The following is a 24,077-nucleotide window of genomic DNA, read 5'->3' on the forward strand; positions in this document are numbered from 1 at the left end:
AATAACTGTACAATACTTAAATCCTACAAAAAGTTTGGGATTGGTCAAAAAATGAAAAAAATCGAATAGGCATTTAAACATGATGTTTCTTGAAATAAAAATGAATGCATGCTTTTTAACATAGATTTCGAACAGTTGAGCTGTTGTTATATAACAAAATCGTATGTTTTTACCGTAAATATTACAAATTTAATTGCATAGACAATGAAATTATCGTAGTTTAAGTAGTGATATTGATGTCCAACTTAAGTTTATTATAGAGGGCGCAGTACATGAATTGGAAAATATTGCTCCATGGTAAAAATTAGACCTAATTTTTTTGAATTTTTATTTTTGTGAGAATTTTCAAGTACATTAATTAGCGTCACTAAACCGTAAATACGACATAGGCCTAATCAATTACCCAAATTTCATGTTTGGTGCACAATATGCAAACTCGGTTGTGATGCTTGGTACATTCAAATCGTATGGTAGTAAACATGGAGGAATAATAAGTTTACCCGGCGGTTTATTAATTATTGATAAAGCGGGGTTTATTCAATGACGTTCGAATGAAAAGAGGATACAATTCATTTATACAACTCATATCATACGCTTAACTTAAAAAATATAATGTGATCAATGTACTAGACATTAAATTAATACTATTAATTAAGTATTTAAAATACTATTAATTAATCATTTAATTTATTCTTTTTATTTTTTATTCAACTTTATTTATCGAGGTTGGCCCAAAACATAAAAAAACATTACAGTTAATAACATTTCAACAATCACACATACAAAAAAAAAAAAAAAACAAAAAAAAAAAATAAACACCCCCCCCCCCAAAAAAAAAAAACCAAAAAAAAAAAACAAAAAAAAAAAAACAAAAACAAACTACTGTATACAGAAATAAGTTAAAATATAATATTCCGAACAATTATTACAGCGCCACCAGCGGCAAGCAATCGGATGCTCCTGCTCCTGCATGATGCTGCTAAAATGGCCTCTTCGTCTGGTGGTGGTAGTTGTAGTGGGAGAAGAAGAAATGATGAGCATACCAGTTTGCAAAATGAACTTATTTTTCTATCTAGTAAGTATATCATTTAACTAACTGAAATACTTTGATTATTGTTCTTGTTCTGCAAACTTGATTTAGCCTAGGCTAGGCTTTTTAGGCCCTAGTTAGTAGGCTAGGCCTAGCTAGTTAGTACTAGGCCTAGACTAGTTACTAGTAGTACTAAGTAATGTATAGGCCTAAGTATTCTTAATTTGCTTCGCGTGATTGGGCCATACCATCCATTATTAGGCAACTAGCCTAGGCTGGAACTTTCGCACCTAACTTTTAATTCTTAAAGTTTTTACCTCAATGTTGTTCTCACAGTCACAACATATAATTAACAAACATCTTCGCATGACTTAACCACTCACAAAGTACCTTTTTCAACAAATAAGCCCACAAATAAGTACAGCGAATCTGTCTTCGCTAGCACGACGAGCGGCTGCCATTTTGCAATCATTAAGAAATTCCAGAACTTTTAATTCTTAAAGTTTTTACCTCAATGTTGTTCTCACAGGCACAACATATAATTAATAAACATGTTCACATGATTTAACCACTCACAAAGTACCTTTTTCAACAAATAAGCCAACAAATACGTACAGCGAATCTGTGTTCGCTAGCACGATGAGCGGCTGCCATTTTGCAGTCATTAAGAAATTGCCAGAACTTTTAATTCTTAAAGTTTTTACCTCAATGTTGTTCTCACAGTCACAACATATAATTAACAAACATCTTCGCATGACTTAACCACTCACAAAGTACCTTTTTCAACAAATAAGCCCACAAATAAGTACAGCGAATCTGTCTTCGCTAGCACGACGAGCGGCTGCCATTTTGCAATCAGTAAGAAATTGCCAGAATGTGTGAGTTTGCAGCGTGAAGGTTTTTTGATTAAACGTTTATGAAAACTTGTCTATTTGATGCGTATTTTATGTCATTCTTTATATTGTATGGTGCTGTTGTTTGACTTTGTGTGTTCACATGAAATTGACACGTACAATAATTACTTTAAAAATTAGTAATGATCCAAATGCGTACACAAATTGAAAAATAGGGCCTAGGCCTGGACCTAAATCCAGGAAAACAACTATTAAAGCCAATGATAAATGTCGGTTCGATTAACCTCGATAATACGACAAGAAAGTTCAAAAAGAGGGTACTGCATGATGCCACATTTTGTTGTCGGATGTTTCATGGGAAAATTACAATTAAAATTATAAGACTGGCGTTGAATGTTTTCAAAATTTAAGAATTGACTTGGACATTCTGGCAATTTCTTACTTGATTGCAAAAAAGTACAGCTCGTCGTGCTAGCAAGCGCGGAAACCCTGTATCAACCTATATTTATAAAGGTATCTTTTTGTTTGGTTGAATCATGTACATAAAAATATTTTATATTATGTGTTTGACTGTGAGAAGAAAATTCAGGTAAAAAAATTAAGAATTAAAAGTTAGGTGCGAAAGTGCATTAGCGCCGCCTAGGCCTTGGCCCTAATCCTCCTACTACTGTTGGTATCTACAGTAGGAGTACACAAAAAATTATATCCTTTAATTGACTTCAGATATAGTTTCACATTCAATGACAATGGAAAGAACATGTATTGATGTGAGTAATCTACTGTTTAGATGTCAAAAATTGGTTTAATATTTAGAGAGTTAGCCTAGGCTAGGCCCTACTCTAAATTAAATAAAATAATTTTTTTCAAAATTTACGCACGTTGGCCTAGGGGCCTATCTTTGTCACTCAGGGGAGGGGAGTCTTATTAAATTACATCAAAAATATCATTACAGAGAGTTAATATATTAGTCTTTAATACTTTGTTATTTTTTATATGAGAATGAGTTATTTTTTTTATTTTATTTTTTAAAAATTTAATTTGCTAAGTTTTTTGAAGGTGGGAATTCCATCTTCTGAATCGGAAACTATCTAAGAACATCGTTCGAGTGTTTGTTTTTTAGTAAATAACATCAGAGATTAGAAGAAGGCCCCATGTGACCCCAATTTTTTTTCTGATATGGTATTACTGTAGTACTTTCCTATTTGGGATTTTGACAAGAGCCCTCACACCAATGTGCTCTTAGCTATCCTACAAAACGCCATCGGAATAATTCAATATTGTTACAAAACACATAGGCCATTATGAAGAATTCAGAAATTGATAAATTAACAGTATGTACTTCCTGTACACATGACTTTTCACATCTGAGATTACAAGAAAAAAAACATAGTTTTAAATAATAGAACATTACATCTTGTACTCTTCTAAAAACACACTAAAATGTTCATTCAAATTAGTTTCCAAAGACTAATTATATTTCTGAAACAATAACAATTAAGTTAAAAAGTTATCAAGGTTGGCGCCACACTTGCGAACTACTGTAGCCTCCCATAAAACTTAATACTAGGGTGTAGCTAGGCCTACAGTACTGCTGGGATTTCCCCTATCCTCATTACAGTTACTAGCCTATAGTAGTCTATAGCACTAGACTAGGCCTACCCATACTGTAAGGTAAGGCCTGCATGGTGAATATATTCCCAGCTCAATGCATAGGCCTAGAAATCCATTAGTTTGCATTGTTGATTCTTTTGAAGATAAGCTTACCGTACTCGCGCGAATAAGCGCCCCGTTTGAATAGGCGCCCCTCTCGAATAACCACCCCTCCTAACGTGAAAATTTCCATAAGCGCCCCGTTTGAACAAGCGCCCCCTCATAAGATTTTCTTTTTAGAAACTGAAAGTCAATAATCCAATCAATCCTGGGACTATGGTGGTTGAGCTGTAGAGTGGAAACACATTCTTCTTCTTTGGCAATATCAAATGAGGGTATTTCTCTTGGACAGATGAGAGCTCCGATCCCTGGACAGACAGTATATTCCAACTTTACTCTTTTTACATATTTGTCTATGCCTAGTCCTACTCCTCTTTTTTCCCCGACCTTGCACATTCTCATCTGAGTTTTCAAGAAAAAATACGACGATCCTGCCATCCTGCTAATCTCAATCGGCCGATGGCCAACAAGCTAACCACTAGCATCTGCTATTTTGCTGTTTTTATGTAAATATTCACGCATTCTTGTCATGAGCCGGCCATGTTCTCTGGACGATTATCTTTTCTGACCACCATTCGTAATGTCCTTATATAATCTTTTTTTTATTCACAAAGTGCATTTTGAATTTAATAATTTCCCATAACAACCCCTCGATTTTCATCTATCTCCATAAGCTCCCCCTCAATTTCCACTCTGTTTTCATAAGCGCCCCGTTTAAATAAGCGCCCCGTTTGAATAAGCGCCCCTCAAAAGTGCAAAAAAAATATTTTAAGCGCCCGGGCGCTTATTCGCGCAAGTACGGTACTCTTTATTAATATTGAATCATAGTAGAGTGATAACATTTTATTTTATACCCTATGTAGATCTTCTTCATCAGCATAAACAGAACGAAAAAACATCTCATGTCGAGCATAAAAATAAGCTAAAACTTGATCAACGTAGTCATCATAATTTGCACTCATCAGGCAAGAAAAATTTGGTTTGGCGAAAAGACAGGTCAACGACCTCTTATGATTTAAATAATGCAAATATTGAAATGCATCTATCGGTTGACCATAGGAATATATTACCTACCAAAACAAAGTATTCTGGAAAATATGCCAAGGTTAATTCAGTAACTTCACAGTCGTCATCACCATCATCATCTTTGAGCCAATCAAAAACAGGCAACTCAACTAGTAGCTTCAGGAATGAGAAACATCAAAGAAGACCGACCTTTAAAAAGGAGACAAAATGGATCAGGCCTAGTAGGCATATCTCAACTTCTGTCCCTGCTGCTGCTGATCATGCTAGCAATAATCTTGCCAAGAAATCAACAAGTGTACTACATGACAAAGTTTTTTCAAAACAGTACAGATCATTAGAAAATCAATCAAATAGTGGTATAGTTACTCATAAAATAATATATAATCTAAACCATGAAGATAAATTAACAAATAAAATGAGTGATTCATTACCTCTGTCAAAAATCTTAAATCAGACTGACAATAAAGCAAGAGTTTTAGCAGAGACTGTTCTTGTGAACACCCCTAAAACCAAAGATTCTTTGCCAAAAGATCTGTCTGTAAAACTGAGCCCAAATTCCAGATATGTCTGGCGAAAACATACATGCAAGGGTTTGCCTCATCAAATGAAATCCCACGGAAGAGGAGGGTTAAAGCAAAAGGGGACTTCTACAGACAGGAAGCAATCCAATATCAACCACTCTGTGTCAATAACACCAGGAACATCTAAGACCAAATTAAGCGGTGCAGAATGTGTGTCTAAGTCGCCAGAGAAGTCTTTCAGCAGCAGTCCTCTGAAACGAGAAATGGTAGTGAGATCTAAGTATAAATTACGTTTAGATTTGCCAACAGTTGTTGGATCAGGAAAAAAAAGAAAAAACAAAAGAACAGTTTATTTCAGTCCAACTGTTTTCAGATCACCAAGTGCCAGAAAGGGGAAATTGCTGACACCACAGAGTATGAAGAAAACACCAAAGCCTGGCACATCAAGGCATAGATGGGTGTGTCCAACCAAAGGGAGCAACCATGCGTCACATGGTATCGCCAAGTTTTCAAAATCACCAGAAAGTAAAAATCTACCAGCACCTTACAGGAAATCTAAGTTTACATGGAGAAAAGGTGGGTTATTGTACGTCTAAACCCTCCTCTCCCTGCTACTTCATTACACCTTTGCACCAGTGACCCACATATTCATGTTTTAACATGTGTTATATACCATGACATGGGCTTATTATGATTGTAGTTATAACAGAACTTACATTATTTAACTATTCGACTTAATGGTAATTTAACTTTACAGCAGATTCAGTTGTAAAAATGTTTTAGTAAATTCAGTTTAACATATTCATTTGACTAACTGTGACATCTTATATATGGTTGCGGTAAGCATTTAATATATTATTTCTTCCCCATGCAAACCTTGAAACAATATTCTGTAACATCTTGATAAAATTAATTTTTTTTTTGCTATATAACTATTTTCAGATCAACTCAAAACAAAACAAGTAAGCGTATGCGGCTACAAGCTTGTCAATATTGCCAAGACGCCGCAACAGAAGCAGACGACATTCATGGAGAGGCGAACAAAATTTGTGAACAGTCACACACCAGTCATCCCCCGTTCACGATTTAAGCTTCATAGAAAACAGTCACCCACCATCTCACCAGGTGTGAAGACATTTGAAACGATCAAAACTCCATCAGGGAGACTGGTAAATAATAAACAAAATGCGTTGTTTACTGTCAGGAAGACAAGGAGGAAGATTATCAGGAAACAGGTGCCAAATACCCAATCAACAGGTGTGCCATTATTATTATTATTATTTTTTATCACATTCATCTCTTCTTTTTTGTTTAATATTGAATGGATGCATATATTTGATGTAAACAGTAAAGATAACCCACAAAACTCTGAAGAAGACTTATTTTCAGTGGGTCCTCTGGTAGTGACTGGGTACAGTAGTACACCGGGAGACAATCCCCTACTCTTTCCCGAAGAGTAAACTGCATTCTTTAGCATACCCAACAGCTTAAACATCTCATCTGAAAGACACTGCATCATCGTAACTTGGATTTCAGCCCTCCAACTGAAATGCAAGGAGAGCTGCAATGGGAATTGAACCAGGGACCGAGAGAAGAGATCTCCACGGTTCAGCGCACTCACGTTAGCTACCACCACCTAAGCTGCTCTTATTACATGTATTAATATTGTCAATAAATTTTTTGTTTACATTTTAACTGGTATTGATGCATGAATGCTGAATTCATTGCAACACTACACAAACTATATTATTTTAATTATGTTAATACTGTTTTAACATATAATTCAGGATTACCATTAAATATTATTTCAGGTACTTCTCGCTTGGTTGGTGATCAGGTTACACCGGTAACAATAAATACTAAGAACCAGGAGTTCAAAATTCATTCTTCTGGCAAAAAACTCAAGAGATTGCGGCAGTTGGCAAATTCAAGCATCTCATCGATTGTCTCTGTTGGTAACACTCCAAGAACCTCAATTGTGATCAGAAGGCATTCAATAAGCAGCAGGAAGCTAGTGGCACAGTATGTCATTTACATTCTTCAAACTAGTTAATTAACAACAAAACTAATTACAACTAAAATTTATATTTACTTTAAAGTTAAAGATTATCAGTTAATAGGAAAAAACTGGAAAAAAATAATAAAACTACATTAGAGCAGGAACAAAATGAGTGCAACCTCAGCCACACCACTTTATTAATGTGACTTTCAGATTGTCCATGACTTTAACATTGACATATAACCTTTTCACCCCAAAGTTAAACCAACTCTTAACCAATTTGTACAAGTATGCATTATATATTTGATGATGATCTATTTTGCATAATACTGCTAACAGAGAGTTATGAACTATCAGTGGTAGGATAATAATATACATACAACATATACATAAGGTATGGACTAGACATAAAGTTCACTTTTATCTATATATTATTTTCTTGTAGGCAGGTGCTTCATCGTAGCATTGTGACAAGTAACCAAGCGAAATACAAGAAACACAACACACCCACAAGCGCAAAACGTTACTGTACTTACTACAATCGTTTTGGCAAGTGTAGTCGTGGAGATAAATGCCCATATCTGCATGACTCAGAAAAAGTGGCTGTCTGCACAAGGTAAAAATAAATAACATTTATTGTATATTTTATAAGTTATTTGGCTCACATCATTCAAAAAGTATGCCTTTGGAAATAACCAGAAGGAAATAATGTTGTACCTGTCTATGAGGCTTGAATGAAATTACTGTAGTAGCACTGATTACACACGTAACTAGGACTACCCCCCACCCTCCAGGGAGTTGAACACTTTATGTACAGTACACACTGAAGTAAGGCCTAGTTCAGACTAGTGGGATAAACCCGGTTCAACTCACCAGTTTATCCACCTGCCAGTCTGAACTAGGTGGCTTATCTCAAGCCGGGCTATGTTCCTATAGTAACTAGGCCTGGCGCGCCACCGTGTTTAACTTTTCTAAGCCGGGCTTTAATCGTTGCGGGGGTCCTTTATTGATTTCGGGTGACAAAATGACCAATCAGCATTCAATTACGTACGCTGTAAGCGAGGGTATGTTTCGTGAGCAATGTTTTGAAACACATTTCCTGGTTACGGTTCTTTATTATGCAAATTCTCGCCTGGCTAATCCTGCCAGTCTGAACACCCGGCAAAGTTAAGCTAGGCTTAACGTTGAGCCAGTCTCCTGGCTTATCTCCAAGTCTGAACGTAGCCGTAGTCACTTACACACAGTGATCAGTACAGTGACTAGCACTGTAGTTTGCATGTTGTGTATGATTGATTCAGTATCCAGTGACCAGGAAAAAGTACTGTGAGCAGTTCTAAATCTTATAAAATAAGTAGATAAAATATACTGTAGTCCGTTTATCTTTATTTTATTCTTTTAAATGAGCATTTCAAAGATTTATTATACAATTTAAATTAAAAGTGTATTTGTTTTTGTCATGATGTAAACATTTTTTCATTCCATCTTTGTACAAAACCACTCGATTTTAATTTTGGTAAATTATCTTTTGTGGATTGAAGGTTTCTCCGTGGTAATTGCAAGCAGACAGATGGAACATGCCCATTCTCTCACAAAATCTCCAAAGATAAGGTATATACAATTTTGCAGCTACTGTGCAGGTCCAGCATGCTTCTGCCATGGGCATGCTTCTGCCATGGGCATGCTTCTGCCATGGGCATGCTTCTGCCAATTTTTCTCCTAGCACCGTTGGCAAGTTATATTTTAACTTTAATAGGAGCTTTATTTGCATCATTATTATTATTATGGGGTGAAGGGGGGAGGGGTGGATGATAGTGGTAGAGTTCGGATGTTTTCTCCCCTATTGTTGGTTTCCAGTAGGTCAAAACATCAGAGTTCTATAGTCATTGTAACCCTATTAAAAGTTTATAAAAAAGATCTCATACTTTTAGAATTAAAAATATGCAATACTTTATTACTTTGTCAATCAAAGAGAGGACAGTTTAAGAAATAAATGATATTGATTGATAGAAATGCTCTTAAAATTATTTATTTCTTTTCTTTTCTAAATACTTTTTTTTTCTTTTAGATGCCTGTTTGTTCATATTTCCTTCGTGGAATATGCAATAGGGATAACTGTCCATATTTACATGTTAATGTCAGTCGTAATGCTGCCATATGTCAGGACTTCCTGCGAGGGTACTGCCCCGCAGGGGATAAGGTGAGCAATACAACCTTTGACTGAGTTTCGGCCTAGCTTGTACAGCACCTCCCTGCTCTAAGGATTATGAATTGGTATTATTTATAGAGAAAGGAATCTGATGAGAGTATTTGGAATAGCTGAGATTGAGAAATATAATTAAATGTGTTGGAGAACTAAATATTTATTGACAAGAAAGGGAAAGACTTACTTGGAAAACCAAGAATTATAATTCTAACAAGCATATGCAAAATCATGGTTTTGTTGGGGTTGAGAGAGTGGAAAGTATTTCCTGTTGAAGTGTCCTGCAGTTAAAGATGTATTGTCCCTTGCTAATGTCAAAACATCATAAAAAATAATTTTGAAATAAACTTGCTCATATTGCAATAGCATACAAATTATTAACTTGTGCATAAAAATTATTGAATTTAAAAAATGTGTACCCTGATTTTTAAACCAAAACATTATAATAAAAATAATAAAACACTTCCAGTGACTGGAAGTGTTTCTATCATTTTTCGCTGTAAACTGATGGGTAGACATTTTTTATACACACTAATTATTATGTTCAAGTTGATAACTTTTATGTTACTTCAAAATGGGCAAGTTAATTTCAAAAAATATATTTATGATTTTTTTGGTATTTAGCATGGGACAATACATCTTTAAGTGTAGTCTAAGATTTTAATTGGTTTTATATTTTTAACTTCCAAGTTTATGAAGGAACACTGCATGCCAAGCTCGCAAGAGTTTTGAAGTGTCTGCTTTTCTTCAGCAACATTTTACTATTATACAGTAACTGTCTTGATAAATTACCTTTCAAATCAATTGAACTGAAAAAAGGGAGTTTAGTGCTGAAGCTCACAAAAAACTGTGATCACCAACTATCTCAGAAATTATGGCTCTTTCATAAATTTTGGATTCATAACCATTAGGATATCTGAACAACATACAATTTGTTTTCATTAAAGTGCAAGAAGAAACATTCTCTAGAGTGTCCCGATTATCAGCGAGATGGAAACTGCCCTAGAGGACGTCAGTGCCGACTTCTGCATCGTCAACTGAAAGCAACCAAAAGGAAAAAGGAAAGAGAAGAAGTCAAGTAAGCAACCTCTAACATATAGTTATATATTTTCAAAGAGGATGACCAACTTATTTTGTAGTGATTAAGTTAATCTTTTTTGGATGCAAAATCAAACTATGTATTAGTCTTGTTCAGTTTCAGTATATTTATTTCTGCACACTTGAAATGTATACTGTAGCACAAGTAAAGGGTAAAACATAAAGAATAAATACAAGTGCAGAAGGAGGCCTGTGTAAGTTAGGCTTAAAAAAAAGGTCATTAAAATAGAGTTAAGAGACAAATATAATAAGTACAGCGCCACTGTACTGTACAGATGGAAACCAAGACATAGCAAGACTATCTGGCTTTGCACCACTCGACTACAACTTAACTACTTGCCCACCAGTCCTTATGCTCATACACTAATATCAAATGATAGGTGGGTGTTGTGGCCAGCCACTGCCCCCTCCCCCAAATATATCCAGATTTATTTTTAATGGAGAAAAAAAGAAAATTATATTCAAATTTCATCCATTTCCGGCAATCTAGAGGTTCTATAATCATAAATTTTCTTACCTCAACACTTCTGTTTTCAGCTCAATTAAGAAACAAGCAATTACAGAAAATAAAGAAGCGGAAGAACTCGTTGGTAAACTGCCATCTTTTATATCTTTGAATGATGAGGACTCTGATTGGTCTAATACACCCAATACCAGCATACAAGACCAGAAGGGCTCAGGTCTGTTCAGTTATATCACACGTTTTTGTTTTTTTTTTCCCCTATGATTTTGAAGCTGTAGCTGGGTGGTTCTGAGCTTTTGTGCTGAGTTCATTCTTATAATGAATGAGGAAATGATGGTAATGGTAAGAATAATGATAGTGACGTAATTTACCATGCCATGACCAGCCTATTAAATTTTATTTGACAAAATCATGTGACATGCCTAAATATGGTCATGGTGCCGTGACATCACAAAATGACCATATATAGGTACATTATGACAGTTTTTGGTCAAAGAAAATTTTATAATGTGGACAGAGCTATTCTTGAGAGAGAGTCATGTATTGAAGGGAGAAATATACTCAATTGCTATTTTAGTCGGAAATTAAGGCAGTGTTTGTGAATTTCTTGATACTCAGTTGACATGGAGGAGATGTGGTAGTAGGGCATCCACTTATTTGTTAACAGCTTGACCCCTATTATCCCTCTTGCCATATAGTAATGCTTTTTGTGATGTTATGCTGGCAGACAGTATGTCTTTAATTGATTAGATTATTGATCTTTCTTAAATGTCATTTTTTAATTGAGATAGTCAGTTATGTAATGTCTTATAAAATTTCTTTCCTTCCAGTCACTCCTGAACTTCTTATACGACCAAAGTTTACAAGCCATTGAAGGTAAGATAAGAGTGGAAGGTACTGGCCTGAAACCAGTTCAACACCAGATGCACCTACCTGAATGCATGGATAAAGGTTATGGCGCCCTCTGTGGTATGGCATAATATTAATCTAAAAATGTTTAATTTAAGTTTAGTTACCAATGTTTCTTGATTTACTGAGCATAATACAAATACAGTAGTTAGCATTTTTGTGTATTTTATAAATATTTTTTTTAAAATTATATATTGTTTGATATAATAATCCAGTGCATACATTTTACCAAAAAATATTTTATAGATAATTTTTTCCATACATAGTTATAAAAGTTATAATATGTAGTCACATAATATATGATAATAATACAGTGACCTAATTTTGTAGGCTTCATTTTTAATTAGTATTACCCCATTATTAAATTGTTCTATTTTGCATGTCTGCAGATAATTACTCATATTTTTATACTGGCTAGAAAAACGTATCTTTATTGTTTGCAATAAACGTGAACATTTTTATATGAATGGAAACTGTCTGTGTTTAATCTTTTTTGTGAACTTTTGGTAAGTTTGTAAGTTATGAAGGGTTTGGCTCACAGGCAGGAGGGAGGTTCTAAATTTCAAAAAGTTCCACTTTCTTAAACCTATGATTTTTCTAAAATCATTCCCAATCATCGCGAAGTGCTACGCGTCATAGCATTTCATTTGCCAGCTCCTCTAACCCGTGATTTTTAATAACTGTGGTATGAAATGTTTTGGAAATTTGATCAGCTCCGGTCAAAGTTACTTAAAATCTTTACGGATTATGGGTTTTAGAAATCCATTAAATAAAGCCCTCTCACCGGTCCTCTTCCCTTGGTCACTAGACTTCCCCCAGACTAAAGCTTGCTACTTTCGCAAACTCACCTCTTCCCCCTCCCCAATCAATCGGAAATCATGCCTATGGAGCTTGTGATAAATATTTCAGTTTTCAGGTACTCTGGACCACTTCCTAGAGATTTGAGTGACGCCCGATTACGTCCCGACGTGGACATCGCACACCTTCTCCCCTGGCGCCATCTCTAGTTTAACAGACAAATATGAAAAGTATTCATATTGTTCTGGGATTGGTGCATTTTAATTAATAGGAGTCATTGGTAGGAGCTCAGCTAGCTTGTTTCAGTGTCTATAATGTTGCTGACTGGTACACGTCCCTATAAGCGGCGGTGCCTGTACAGGAGGGTCGGGGATTAATCCTGACAGATAAGCCAGCGACTCGAATCAAAAATTAGGAAAATTATTTTCCCTTTAAAAAATATCATTATGTGCTTAAGAAGTCTCAGCAGCTTGAAATAGCACCGAATTTCATTTTAATTTTTCTACCCCCGAGGGGACCTGGGCTCCATTTCTCTGGTCCCTGTCGTAAATTTGCAGGCCCCTGAGTGCAGCTTAACACCGCCCCCTTCTCAAATATCACCTGGGCAAATCCTGGCTGCTGCGACACTGGTCTCTATTGGTATAGATCGGCGTACCTGTGTGTGTTGAGGATTCGTCAATTATGAAATAACTGCTAATAGGTTTACCTTTATTTTTTTCAAGGTATCAATTTAATAGTTCGAATATGTCTTATCACCAAAACATTAAAGTCCACAGTGAGATCTTGTTTGACAATACAATCACATGTAGAGCTATCAGTGATATACAGTATTGCAGCTACTGTTCAAGTGATTGATGTACTGTCTGCATGCACTTTACCCCATTTCATAGATAGGATTTGTAATGATGGAGCAGCATACGCAAATGCTGTCCTTATGTCAAAATAGTGGAGTAACGCCTATGCGCTCTTGTGACGAGTTCCCCGAGACCCCATCCCCTAGGGGCTCTGAAAGTTCCCCTACTGTACTTATTGCGTCCTCGATCTACAACCCTGCCGTGTCCTGACCCAAAACTGCTTTGTTGATACAACAGCCGCATGTGTCTCTGACATCGATTGTAGGACAGATTAAGGGGTGAAGAACCCCCCTCCCCCTAAATTTGTCAATACATTTTGAAATACAATGACAAACATGATAACATTTAAAAAACGAGCACATTCAAAATCACACAATAGAACTGGCCCTATTGTTACTCCATTCATGACAATGAACGAAGATTAGACAAGCTATCTGCTAGGTTTGATATCGCCAATCAAATAGGTACCATCGCTGAGCGGGTTGCAAACAATAGGCAAAACATGAGAACTAGCTAGGTTTGATATCGCCAATCAAATAGGTGCCACCGCTATGCGGGTTGCAAACAATAGGCAAAACATGAGAACGTGCTTCTCAATGTATTTAAACAGCTATAGAATTATTACAGAGTTAAAAGTGTCTTGTATGACATTTTACTCGGAATAGCACTTCTCATGGTAGACAAGACCTAGGCCTTGACTCGACCAATGTAACAATAAGTGGAATATCCTTTATTTCTTTTGATCAATCATGCCTACTTAAAACCTTTGTAACTTCTAAAATAACGATAGTGCCAGTGGTGACGCCCGGAGATTAGTTTGACGTTTCTCGACGGGAGCATAATTGGGGGGGCCCCCCCTTTTTTTTGGAAGGTGAAAAAACAAGAAAAAAAAAAAAAAGGAAAAAATTTATTCCCCACCCCCAGAACCGCCTCGGAGGTTATTTTCGGGCGTCTAGAACACACGAACTTTGCAGGGGCATGCCCCCGGACCCCTTAGGGTAGTATTGTCTCGATCGGCCCCCTTTTGGACATCCCTACGACTTTTTAATGTGTGTTAAAATTTGTTCATGATCTTATACATTCTCTTAATTACTTGGTAAATAGTAGTAATTAGGAAGGTAGGATTGCATATTCCACAATAAATGAGAACAATTTGTAATTACTGTACATTCAAATTATAGCAAGGGTGCTCCAGTAATCGTGCCATTAGGGTGCCGGTCACTTCTTGTTGGCGAGCTCCCGTCGTTTTTCGGAGTAGATCAACACAGTTGGAGTGATCGTAACAATATTACATCATACTTTAAAATCAATTAGGTATACCTTTCAAAGCAGGGGTGGCGCCAGCGGATGGGTGGGACAAATAATGTATTTTTTTACATGTGAAATGGACTCTGAAGGTGATTAAACATTTGAACCGAATCCTAAATTGTCATAAGATACTTCCAAAATATTTTGACCCACTTCACCACCCCTGTTTAAAATCGGTAAATTATCTGAACTTCCCATCCATTTACTCCCTGCTCCTTGCAATGGGTTTTAGGCGCCCCCCCCCCCCTTTTTACCACCCACATACATCAGCGACGGCCAACATTTATAGTTTTATTTAATCAATTCAATTCCATAATGTTGCTTTTGTAGATAAGAAGTAAGCAATTTTTTAAATAATTTTTCGTGGTGCTCAGAAGGACATGTCCGACTCAAACCATACTTTTGAAAATACTGTAGTCAATTGTTATAATGCATCATTATCTTCATCACCATCATTGTATCACTTATTATAATATTATTTTAAGTAGGCCTATTGTGTAAAAATGAACTTTGAACTGTGGCAATATCAAAATGAACATTAAAGCATCGTCGTCGCCGCTGTCTTCTCATCACCATCAAACATCCGTTACTGTCACAAACCCCTGGAAAATACTACTGTACAATCGATAAATATCAGAATATTATTTTACTAAATGAAGATTCACACTAATGTCACATTCATTTACCAGAGATTTTTTATTAATATATCATCGGGTTCATAAGTCAAAAAAGGAGGTTGAAACATGAAACAAAACCACATGAATATTTTGTTGCAGCTAGTTCCTTTTCAACAGAAAGAACTATTTACATACTGTCTTTCCAATATTACCATAGAGTTATGTACACACACAATACATTCAGATAACATAGATAGTATAATATATATATTTTTTGTTTTTGTGATTGCAATAAATATATTAGGGTAGTACCTTTGATGTAAGCTATTACAAACATAGGCCCTACGAATTTTTAATGCGTGTTAAAACTTCTTCATGATCTTATACATTCTCTTAATTACTTGGAAAATAGTAGTAATTAGGAAGGTAGGATTGCATATTCCACAATAAATGAGAAAAATCTGTAATTACATTCAAAATGTAGGTGAAAAAAAATTAGATGAAATTATAGCGAGAAATAATTAGTAAAATCCAGATTTACACATTTTATACATTTTTAAAACGGGATACAAATTAAAAAAAACAATAAAACAATATTTTTATGAGGATTTCAGTATCAATATTGAACTGAATACAAAGGAAATAATGACGTCGTTATTATCACAAAGGGGGGAAATGATAAAATACATTTTTTTAGAGTTTTAACAGGTTTTACAAAATCAAAATTACAGGTTAAGTTAAAAGTAAAGTACAAGTTTCGTGTCCGTCGTCAAATCATAGACATAGTCAAAGTCCAGTTTGGTGCCCATTGTATAAGCTGGCAAACCTCCACAATTGGCCAGCTAATGGGCTTTTCTGGTCTTATTATTTTTTTTATTTTTTTTTATTTTTCTATTTTTTTTTCATATTAGCTAAAATGAGATCGCCTATTAATAGAGTGAGCATATACTTTTTAGTAATCAAAAGGTCTCTTTACATCTCAATACTTATTATAAACAAAAAACTCACTTACAATATTCAAAATCCCATAAAAGCAAAATATGTTTTTTAAAATTTTATGCCTCTTTTTGTTTTATGTTGTTGCTTTTTTTTGTTACTTATTTTTCTTATTCTTCTTTAGTTCCGTTACTAGTCAAAGTTTACTTAAATATGGTTTTATCCATTATCAGTCCGTTGAACAATACATTTGTTCTTTATAAATATACATTACTGACGAAAATCTGTTAAAATGTGTGATAGACATAGAAAGGTAAACCAGGCCAACATAGTATTTACAACCCATTTGTAAATATCAAATAAACGCATTTGCTCTACCAAAAACTGTCGGTACTTGTATGGAAACTATAAATATTTTAACCTAGATAGACAAGCCTAGGCCTAGACCTAGATTGTTGATATATACAAAAATAACGAGTTTACCTGGTTTAAGCATTCAACTCATATCACACATTTTTTAGTTTACAGTACATTTCGCAGGATTCCACAAACTTTAGTAAGTTTCCAAATTAAGCCAGTTTTAAACCGCCACAAAAACTAATTTATGTGTCCCTGATTTTACCTTGTTGAACCGCACTCGGCGAATTGCATAAATATTGGAGGTATTGCGCAACACTTGGTTAGTTCATTTGTCACTATCGATCGACGAACAACAGGCGCTGGCAGAGTTCAAAATAAACACACACAGTCAATGAATACTGTAGTTGAAAATAATACTTAATTGTGCCAATTAACTGTCCAGTCAATTAAATTTTGCTCTCTCAGAAAAGCATACCAAAAAATACAAGTTCGTTGAGAAATAAAAATAACAACATTGGTGTCTTGTCGTAACGTAACATACGGCTATTTGTAGTTGGCTTTGAGTAAAATACGTAACTATGAATGTCGTTGGATAGTCGTTAGTCAGGTTTTTAAAATTTGTGGAATCCGTAGAAGTTATGATCTGCTGTTGGTGTCTTCTAAGAGGAATCGCCGGGAGACGTCGGTGGACTGTCATTTACTCTTTCAAGACGAGTTCTGTATGCATCTCTTTCTCGTCTTGTCCTTTCCAATTCCACTCGAAGCTGTTGTACTTCAGCTCTCAGGTTTGTGTAATCACTTTCCATATTATGGCGCTGAAACATGCGTTTCGTTCGGCAGCTGTGTGCATATCCGCGATTTTTTAATGTTCTTCGTCTTTGTTTCAAATACACAATTTCCTCCTTGGTATAAGTACGCAATCGACGATTAAGGTCTTTTACGCTCAAAGACACTAATTCGTCATCTGTAAACTCTTTTTTCAGTTGGTTGTCACATCTGGGTAGGTCGGAATTCAACGGGGCTCCGCCGGTAACGGAGCGACTTCCGCTTTTTCCGGGATCATTGGCTGTACCGATTATAGCTTCTACTGAATCATTTGAAGACAGACTACCTCCAGGGCTAAGCGCTGTATCCCACGTTGTGTAGTAAGGTAGTTCCACATTAGGAAGCATGGGGCTAGGCACGTTTATGATGCAAGAAGAGAGAGGTATGCTGATGCTTGGGGACTCATCGACTGGAGTCGTTCCCAAGCTCGGTTTGCCACCGTACATGGTGCAATCCTCAGCTCCCTCATCGTCTTCTTGTTTTACATCGAAATCCAAGTCGAAGTCCTGGATATACTCTAGCCCTAGAATTTCATCAATATCTGCCATTGTGTCAATGCCAATCTCGGTTCAGTCTTTAGTCAATTGAGTGGAGGCACCTCTCGTCCTTATGTTGTTGACACGTACGAGACTCGATGTACAAATGCGGCGTTTTCTAACAGATTGGGGAAGTCAATGTGATAAAATCACACGTCTGGACAAAAGAAGACCTAGAGTCACTTTCAGAGATAAGTTTTATCTTGAAGAAAGCTTCTTTTCGGTCAAAAAAATGTCATTTCCTCAACAGAAACGCCGCATAGGTGTGGAGACCATCAAGGATGAGAGGCAACAACGCCCTCTTCAGCGTGTCAGTGGCTTATATAGGACAGTTCATGAATATGCATATTTTATTTTTAGACCTTTCGTCACTGTAAGCCAATAACATTTATATTTAGCTTATTTATAGATACAGTATATATTTAGACAGGGTATATATATATGTCTATTACTACAGTACCGACCATAATCAATGTTAACTGAACTTCAACAAATGTATTGTAACTTTTATATTTAATCCTAACTGCTTTAAATAAAATGCTATAACTATTTATTTGGCATTTATCTAACAATTTAATGACTGGCACGTATAATAATAATAATAATAATAATAATAATAATAATAATAATAATAATAATAATATGAATTTATATATGCATATAATATATATATATATAATATATATATATATATATGTATATGTATGCATTGTGTTGTGTGTATGTTTGCATATATATATATATACTGTCTCTTATACACATCTAGCCTAGGCCTAGACCTAGATTGTTGATATATACAAAAATAACGAGTTTACCTGGTTTAAGCATTCAACTCATATCACACATTTTTTAGTTTACAGTACGTATGGTATGTATTGGCCTACATATGTCTATATTAAATATTGGATAACAAGAAAAAAAACTTCGGTTATAAATAGGTTTGCACTACTTAAAGTTATTGAATTCTATTTATAACCGAAGTTTTTTTCTGTTTATATATCCACAGGCTGAAACGTTTGTTTACAATCAACAAATAAAGGCAACATAGGAAAACAGGTCAGGTGGAAAAATACATATCGAAATATCAAAACATTCAAATAATTACATTAGAAAAGTTACAAATTAATATCAATATGTATATGTATATTAATATATGTAGGCCTATATATATTATATATGTATATGTATATATATTATATATGTATATTATAGATGCATGCACGAAAAATGTTGTTATTTATGTTTTATTTTTTATATGTGCAGGTTTTTATTCTAATTTATATGGAAGTGCACATTATACTTTCTTTCTTGATAGCCTTTTTTTTTTTATTATTCTTTTGTTTTTTACTTGATTTTGCTTCATTAATTTGTAACATTAGTTTAACTACTATCTGGAGACCTTTCCCTTTATTTGACACATTTTTATTTAAAAGTAAACCATTTGGTAATTTTGACTCTTTACTGGTGAATGTACACCTTGACCCTTATTTAAATGGTCTTAGGCCTATTTGTATGATGCGTGTACGATAAGCACTATTTTTTGACCTTGTATGGGTTTTTTTTATTGTGTATGTAAATATTTTTTACTGTTTTGTATATGGTATTTGTTTGAGTGAACCTGCTTTTTAGGCTTTTGGATTTTTAAATAAATCTTAAATCTGGTTTAAAAGAGTTGCTCTTTGGGATTCACCGTTAGGTATTGTATAACGTGGTCCGCTGATACAAAACTGTTATCCAATAAATTGTATTGTACAATACAACCACCAAGCATCTCAGTGTTTTATGGAGGAACATTCCCCCGCACCCCGAAATACGCCACTGGTCGAGCAAAGGGCCACTGGTCATATTGCGCCTATTCATCCATTCCCCCTCCCCCATCACACACACACACGCACACACACACACACACACACAGTAATTAGGGACCCCCCCCCCCACACACACACACAATAATTGGGGGATCTGCTGCTCCAACAGAAGGCCGATCTCGGTAGGATCATCGTAGCGTTGTGGTGGTTATAAAATGCCCTCAGATCATACGCAATGGCGGGGCCAGGGTGAAGGGGAAGATGAGCTTATTCCCCCGTCTGACACGACTCGGGGATTTAAAGGAATATTTTGTTTAAAGAAATTATAATTACGTGCTGACACGTCTCAGAACTTAAAATAGCCCGAAATGCATTTTTTCTAGGCTTAAGGGAGTAGTCCTAGCCATAACCTGCCATAACACACTGGCCTCCGTCGAAAATGTTTAGACACTTTATCGGAGAGCTTATCCTCTCCTCCACTCCCGCAACTGATCTGATCATTCATACCCACCACATCATCGATGTATTGGTCCGGGAATTGGTTATCTGTAGGCCCTACCGTACTTTATAGTAATTGTTTTCTCTCTGTGACCTGTGGCGGGTATCCCACCTTCTTTCAAAATATTATTTAAAAAAAAAAATTCATGTTAATGAAATTTTTATTTAAATGGTCTCACTTAAAAGACCATTTAAATAAAATTTTCATTTTCACATTATCATATCACTTCAATTCTATATTAGGCCATCTTATTTTGAAAAAAACAAATTGAGACACTGGCTATGTAGAAATTAGGCCTATGATTCACGCCTCTTTACTACGATTCCTTTTCAACACGTTTCACCATCTTAATCTTGATGATCCTCGGGGTAGTCGCTCCATCAAATAATAGTGATGAGAGATAAACAAATAGGACATGAAACTGATGCTATTGGAATGTTCATTGTCGACCTACATACAGCGGCGTATCTAGAAGTCTACGCGAGTATTTTTTTTTTTTTTTTCGGGTGGGGGGAGGGCATTGACCTGCTTTTGATATTTTGAGAGGAAAATGCCAATTGACCAAGAATACACACCGGTTCGAGTCTCATCGCTCATATCATAGGCTCTCATATTCAGTGTCGTATCTACGGGGACGGTGAGGGGAACAAAAAATTTCCCCCTCGATCTGTAGTCAATGGTCAGTTCACCATTTTACGCCATTCGTTAAAACATTCTCCTGCATCTAATAATGTGCATTGTAGTACCTTGCTGCTACTGGGGGATCGCATTACTAGCCACTAAGCGAAACCTCGCTGGTCTAATGATTAAGACACCAGGTTAGTTTTCTGGAGGTCGTGAGTTCGACGGGCTTCCTTTCCCACCGGAATCACCTTTGAGATTTTTATCGCAAGCATTTGGGAACGCACTGAGCTATGAAAGCACGTCATGTGGGCAAATATCATTAGTATCTAATATGTGGTGAATAAATGAAACTTAAAATGTTAAATTGTTTTATTGTTTGACTGCATTTTTCACCTCCTGTTACCAATATAGTTCCCACCCTCCATGATTCGAGACTACAATGGGGGACCTGAAAATTTGGGGTGGTCTTTAGGTTTGCTCTTTTTGTTAACAGATAGATTTTTATTTGGTTCTTTGAAAAAGTGGTCTCGAATTGAAGGGTGCACCGTACATGAAATTCTATAATAATTATTATGTGCAATTTAATTCAATTTATGAACAAAAACAAAGTAAAACACACTGAAATTGATCTCCTTCAATAATCTTTATTAATTTACATTCTTATACATAAAACACCATGTGTATATTTAATTAAATTCTAATTAGATATTAATAATTCCGTACCAATATAAGTTTATAAAACAACGGTGTTTTTAAAATGATAAAGCGTATTCTACTATGGTTTATTTAAATAATATCATGGATGGTGATGTATAGGGAATGTGTTCTGGTACGACGTATGAAAACGGATTGGTGACATTTCATTTTCTTTTTTTTGGAATGGTCTGCCTAATTTTACTCAGGTCTTGCGAATCGGTTAGGCAGTTCAAAGCCTATATAAAAACACACCGTTTCCTCTCACCTTGCTTATCGTATTTGTTTAATGTTCTGTTTGTTACTTTTCTTTCGAACATTTTTTTTTCTAGTTTTATTTAAGTTTGCACATTTGTCTGGGTTTGGTACTATGGGGCTTTAAGCCATATTTACACTAGACACGATTACGACATATCGCGTAGTTTGTATTCTTCAACACTGCGCGCATATGTATCGTGTCATTGTCGTGTCTAGTGTAAATATGGCTCTACTCAGGGAGATTTTTTTTTTACTTTTGTGGAGTGGCTAACAGCAAGGAAATGCGCTATACAAGTAACAAGTAACTGCATAAAATATAAAAAGTTAGTTCACTTCAAGAAGCAACGGTTTTGGAAACTAATGTACTAACCTGTACTGTATTTGTTATACCAAAATTTTTAAAAAAAATGCCTCGTTTGAGGTACAGAGGTTTATAGTCCTTACATAGATTGAAAACTGGTTTTTTTCCCCACTGTCGTAAAAGTTTTAAACTTTTAATAAATCTAAATAAAAAAATATCTGAACATGTATACGGAATATAGAAATAAACTGCTCAGTAATTTTTTGCAGTACTCTATATATATTATTATTTTAATTTAATTTGTTGAGATCAAGCTTGTAGTGGATCTTTCTAGGTGTCAATTAAACTTAAAAAAACTGACCAAAAAAAGTCAAATCTTATTAAATAGGCATGGTTAAGCGCATGTCTCACAAACAACAGTTTACGTACGTTCACGCTGCCGTTTTTTTGGAGCAGCAAACGGACAGGCAAAACTAGTCCATTACACTGTTGAATTAAGTCAACAATGAATACAAAGGAAGGATCTTTCAGCTTGTTACGATATTTAAAATATCAATAATGAGAAACATTAAAAGATAACCAAGAGGAGATTTCATTTGCATATAAAGAGTTAATAAAACGATAAATACAGTAAAAATAAAGGACTTTATCATCCACCTAATGGTAATAGTTAAATCTAAAATTACACATTTGATCTGACACTTAATAATCAAACATGAAAATCAGAATTTGCAAAACATCTTTAGCCTACTTTTATTTACATTTCATGTTTATATTTGCATGTTCATAAATTTGTGTAGTGTAAACTCTTTAATTACAGAATATTTTTAATTGTTTAATTTATAATTTTTGGTTGTAGTGTTGCAAGTATGAATTTTGCTATTTGTAAAAAGCAAAATATATAAATTATACTTTTTATCTTTAAAAATAATAATAATGTGATTCTTTTTTATTGTAGTGCATCTACTAAGCCAGTATGAGGACGTATTTAAAGTGACCAACTTTACATTGAATATGAGCCAATTAATTAGGTCTTTAATATGTAGTGTATTTATTTCTTTTTTTTGAGCTCCTCAAATCTCTTGGTAAGGTCATCAAAGTCAACATCCTCTCCACCTGCAGAACCCTTCCCTACACTGTCTACAGGAAAGCTGGACACTGGTACTGATGGCAACTCTGGGAATGAGGCTGCTGGCATATGGGATTTTTCCGGGGCTGATGGCATTGGTGGTGGATCTAAATGAAACATTTAATTCAGTTAAAATGAGTATAATAACAGAAATAATAGATTGAAAATGGAATAAAAATGGAAGGCAGACCAAAAAAAGATGTAAAATTAGGCGGTTACGCCCCTTTTCCCCCAGTTTTTAAATATTCAAAAATCTGTATCTCATTCACTGTTCCCCAGTTTTTCGTCAAACAACTTTTTTCTGTCTTAGAAAAATCTGTTCTACAACATATCTTTTTTTTTTTTCCTCTGGAGCCTGACTTTAACCAGGTACTTGTTGCCAAGTGAACTGAGAGTTAAATACTACTACAGTATTACCAGAAATAGAAATTACTAGTGTTATTATTCAATTAATAGCTCCATGACTGGAAGTTGTTAGTCTGAAATTTCAGAGAAGATTACAGTACTTACATGCCGGGTCAAAAGAAGTGTAAGGTGGTGCCTAAAATTTAAAAAAAATAACAAAATAAATATAACATGTAGGAAGTCCATAATTATGTTTTCATCATATTTTCATTTTCATTTTAGTTCATCCTATGAAAAAATATTAACAGCCTGTGTTCTCCACCTTCAGGGTCAGATCCAGAGATGTCTGAAAGGGGGAGGGCAAAAGGGGGGGGGG

At 35.2% G+C, this 24,077-nt stretch overlaps 3 protein-coding genes and 1 long non-coding RNA gene across 6 annotated transcripts in view; 1 reads left to right on the top strand and 3 right to left on the bottom strand.

The window, feature by feature from the left end:
* Positions 1-1,030: 1,030 nt before the first annotated feature.
* Positions 1,031-12,283, top strand: LOC117114912 (the record flags this gene model as incomplete). Its single annotated transcript, XM_033258526.1, is given in 10 exon segments — positions 1,031-1,075; positions 4,458-5,717; positions 6,084-6,398; positions 6,953-7,163; positions 7,586-7,756; positions 8,679-8,748; positions 9,206-9,337; positions 10,288-10,418; positions 10,976-11,118; positions 11,732-12,283. Coding segments are annotated over 10 exon segments (2,522 nt in total), but the record flags the coding sequence as incomplete, so codon positions are not given.
* Positions 12,284-15,447: 3,164 nt separating this feature from the next.
* Positions 15,448-18,344, bottom strand: LOC117114910 (neural retina-specific leucine zipper protein-like). The gene has a single exon (XM_033258525.1). It carries the CDS (start codon positions 18,054-18,056, stop codon positions 17,343-17,345), a length of 714 nt encoding a protein of 237 aa, XP_033114416.1. The 5' UTR covers positions 18,057-18,344; the 3' UTR covers positions 15,448-17,342.
* On the bottom strand, positions 15,448-18,914 carry LOC117114911. Its single transcript, XR_004446456.1, has 2 exons — positions 18,860-18,914; positions 15,448-16,806 (listed from the first exon to the last, which is right to left on the bottom strand). It is a non-coding gene; the product is annotated as an uncharacterized LOC117114911 (long non-coding RNA).
* Positions 18,915-21,599: 2,685 nt separating this feature from the next.
* The window catches only part of LOC117114908 (IST1 homolog), a 12,959-nt gene continuing 10,481 nt past the window's right edge, over positions 21,600-24,077 (bottom strand). For 2 of the 3 annotated variants that reach the window (XM_033258524.1, XM_033258522.1), the window contains 2 exons: positions 23,867-23,897; positions 21,600-23,463 (listed from right to left, as the gene is read on the bottom strand). In XM_033258524.1, coding sequence (XP_033114415.1) covers positions 23,279-23,463; positions 23,867-23,897 — 216 coding nt within the window. In that variant the 3' untranslated portion in view covers positions 21,600-23,278. The remainder of the gene's footprint in view (positions 23,464-23,866; positions 23,898-24,077) is intronic. The other variant, XM_033258523.1, reaches the window with a different exon arrangement.

This window comes from Anneissia japonica, unplaced genomic scaffold, assembly GCF_011630105.1.
Source record: "Anneissia japonica isolate Jap-2015-1 unplaced genomic scaffold, ASM1163010v1 scaffold458_len85933_cov152, whole genome shotgun sequence".
NCBI lineage: Eukaryota > Metazoa > Echinodermata > Crinoidea > Comatulida > Comatulidae > Anneissia > Anneissia japonica.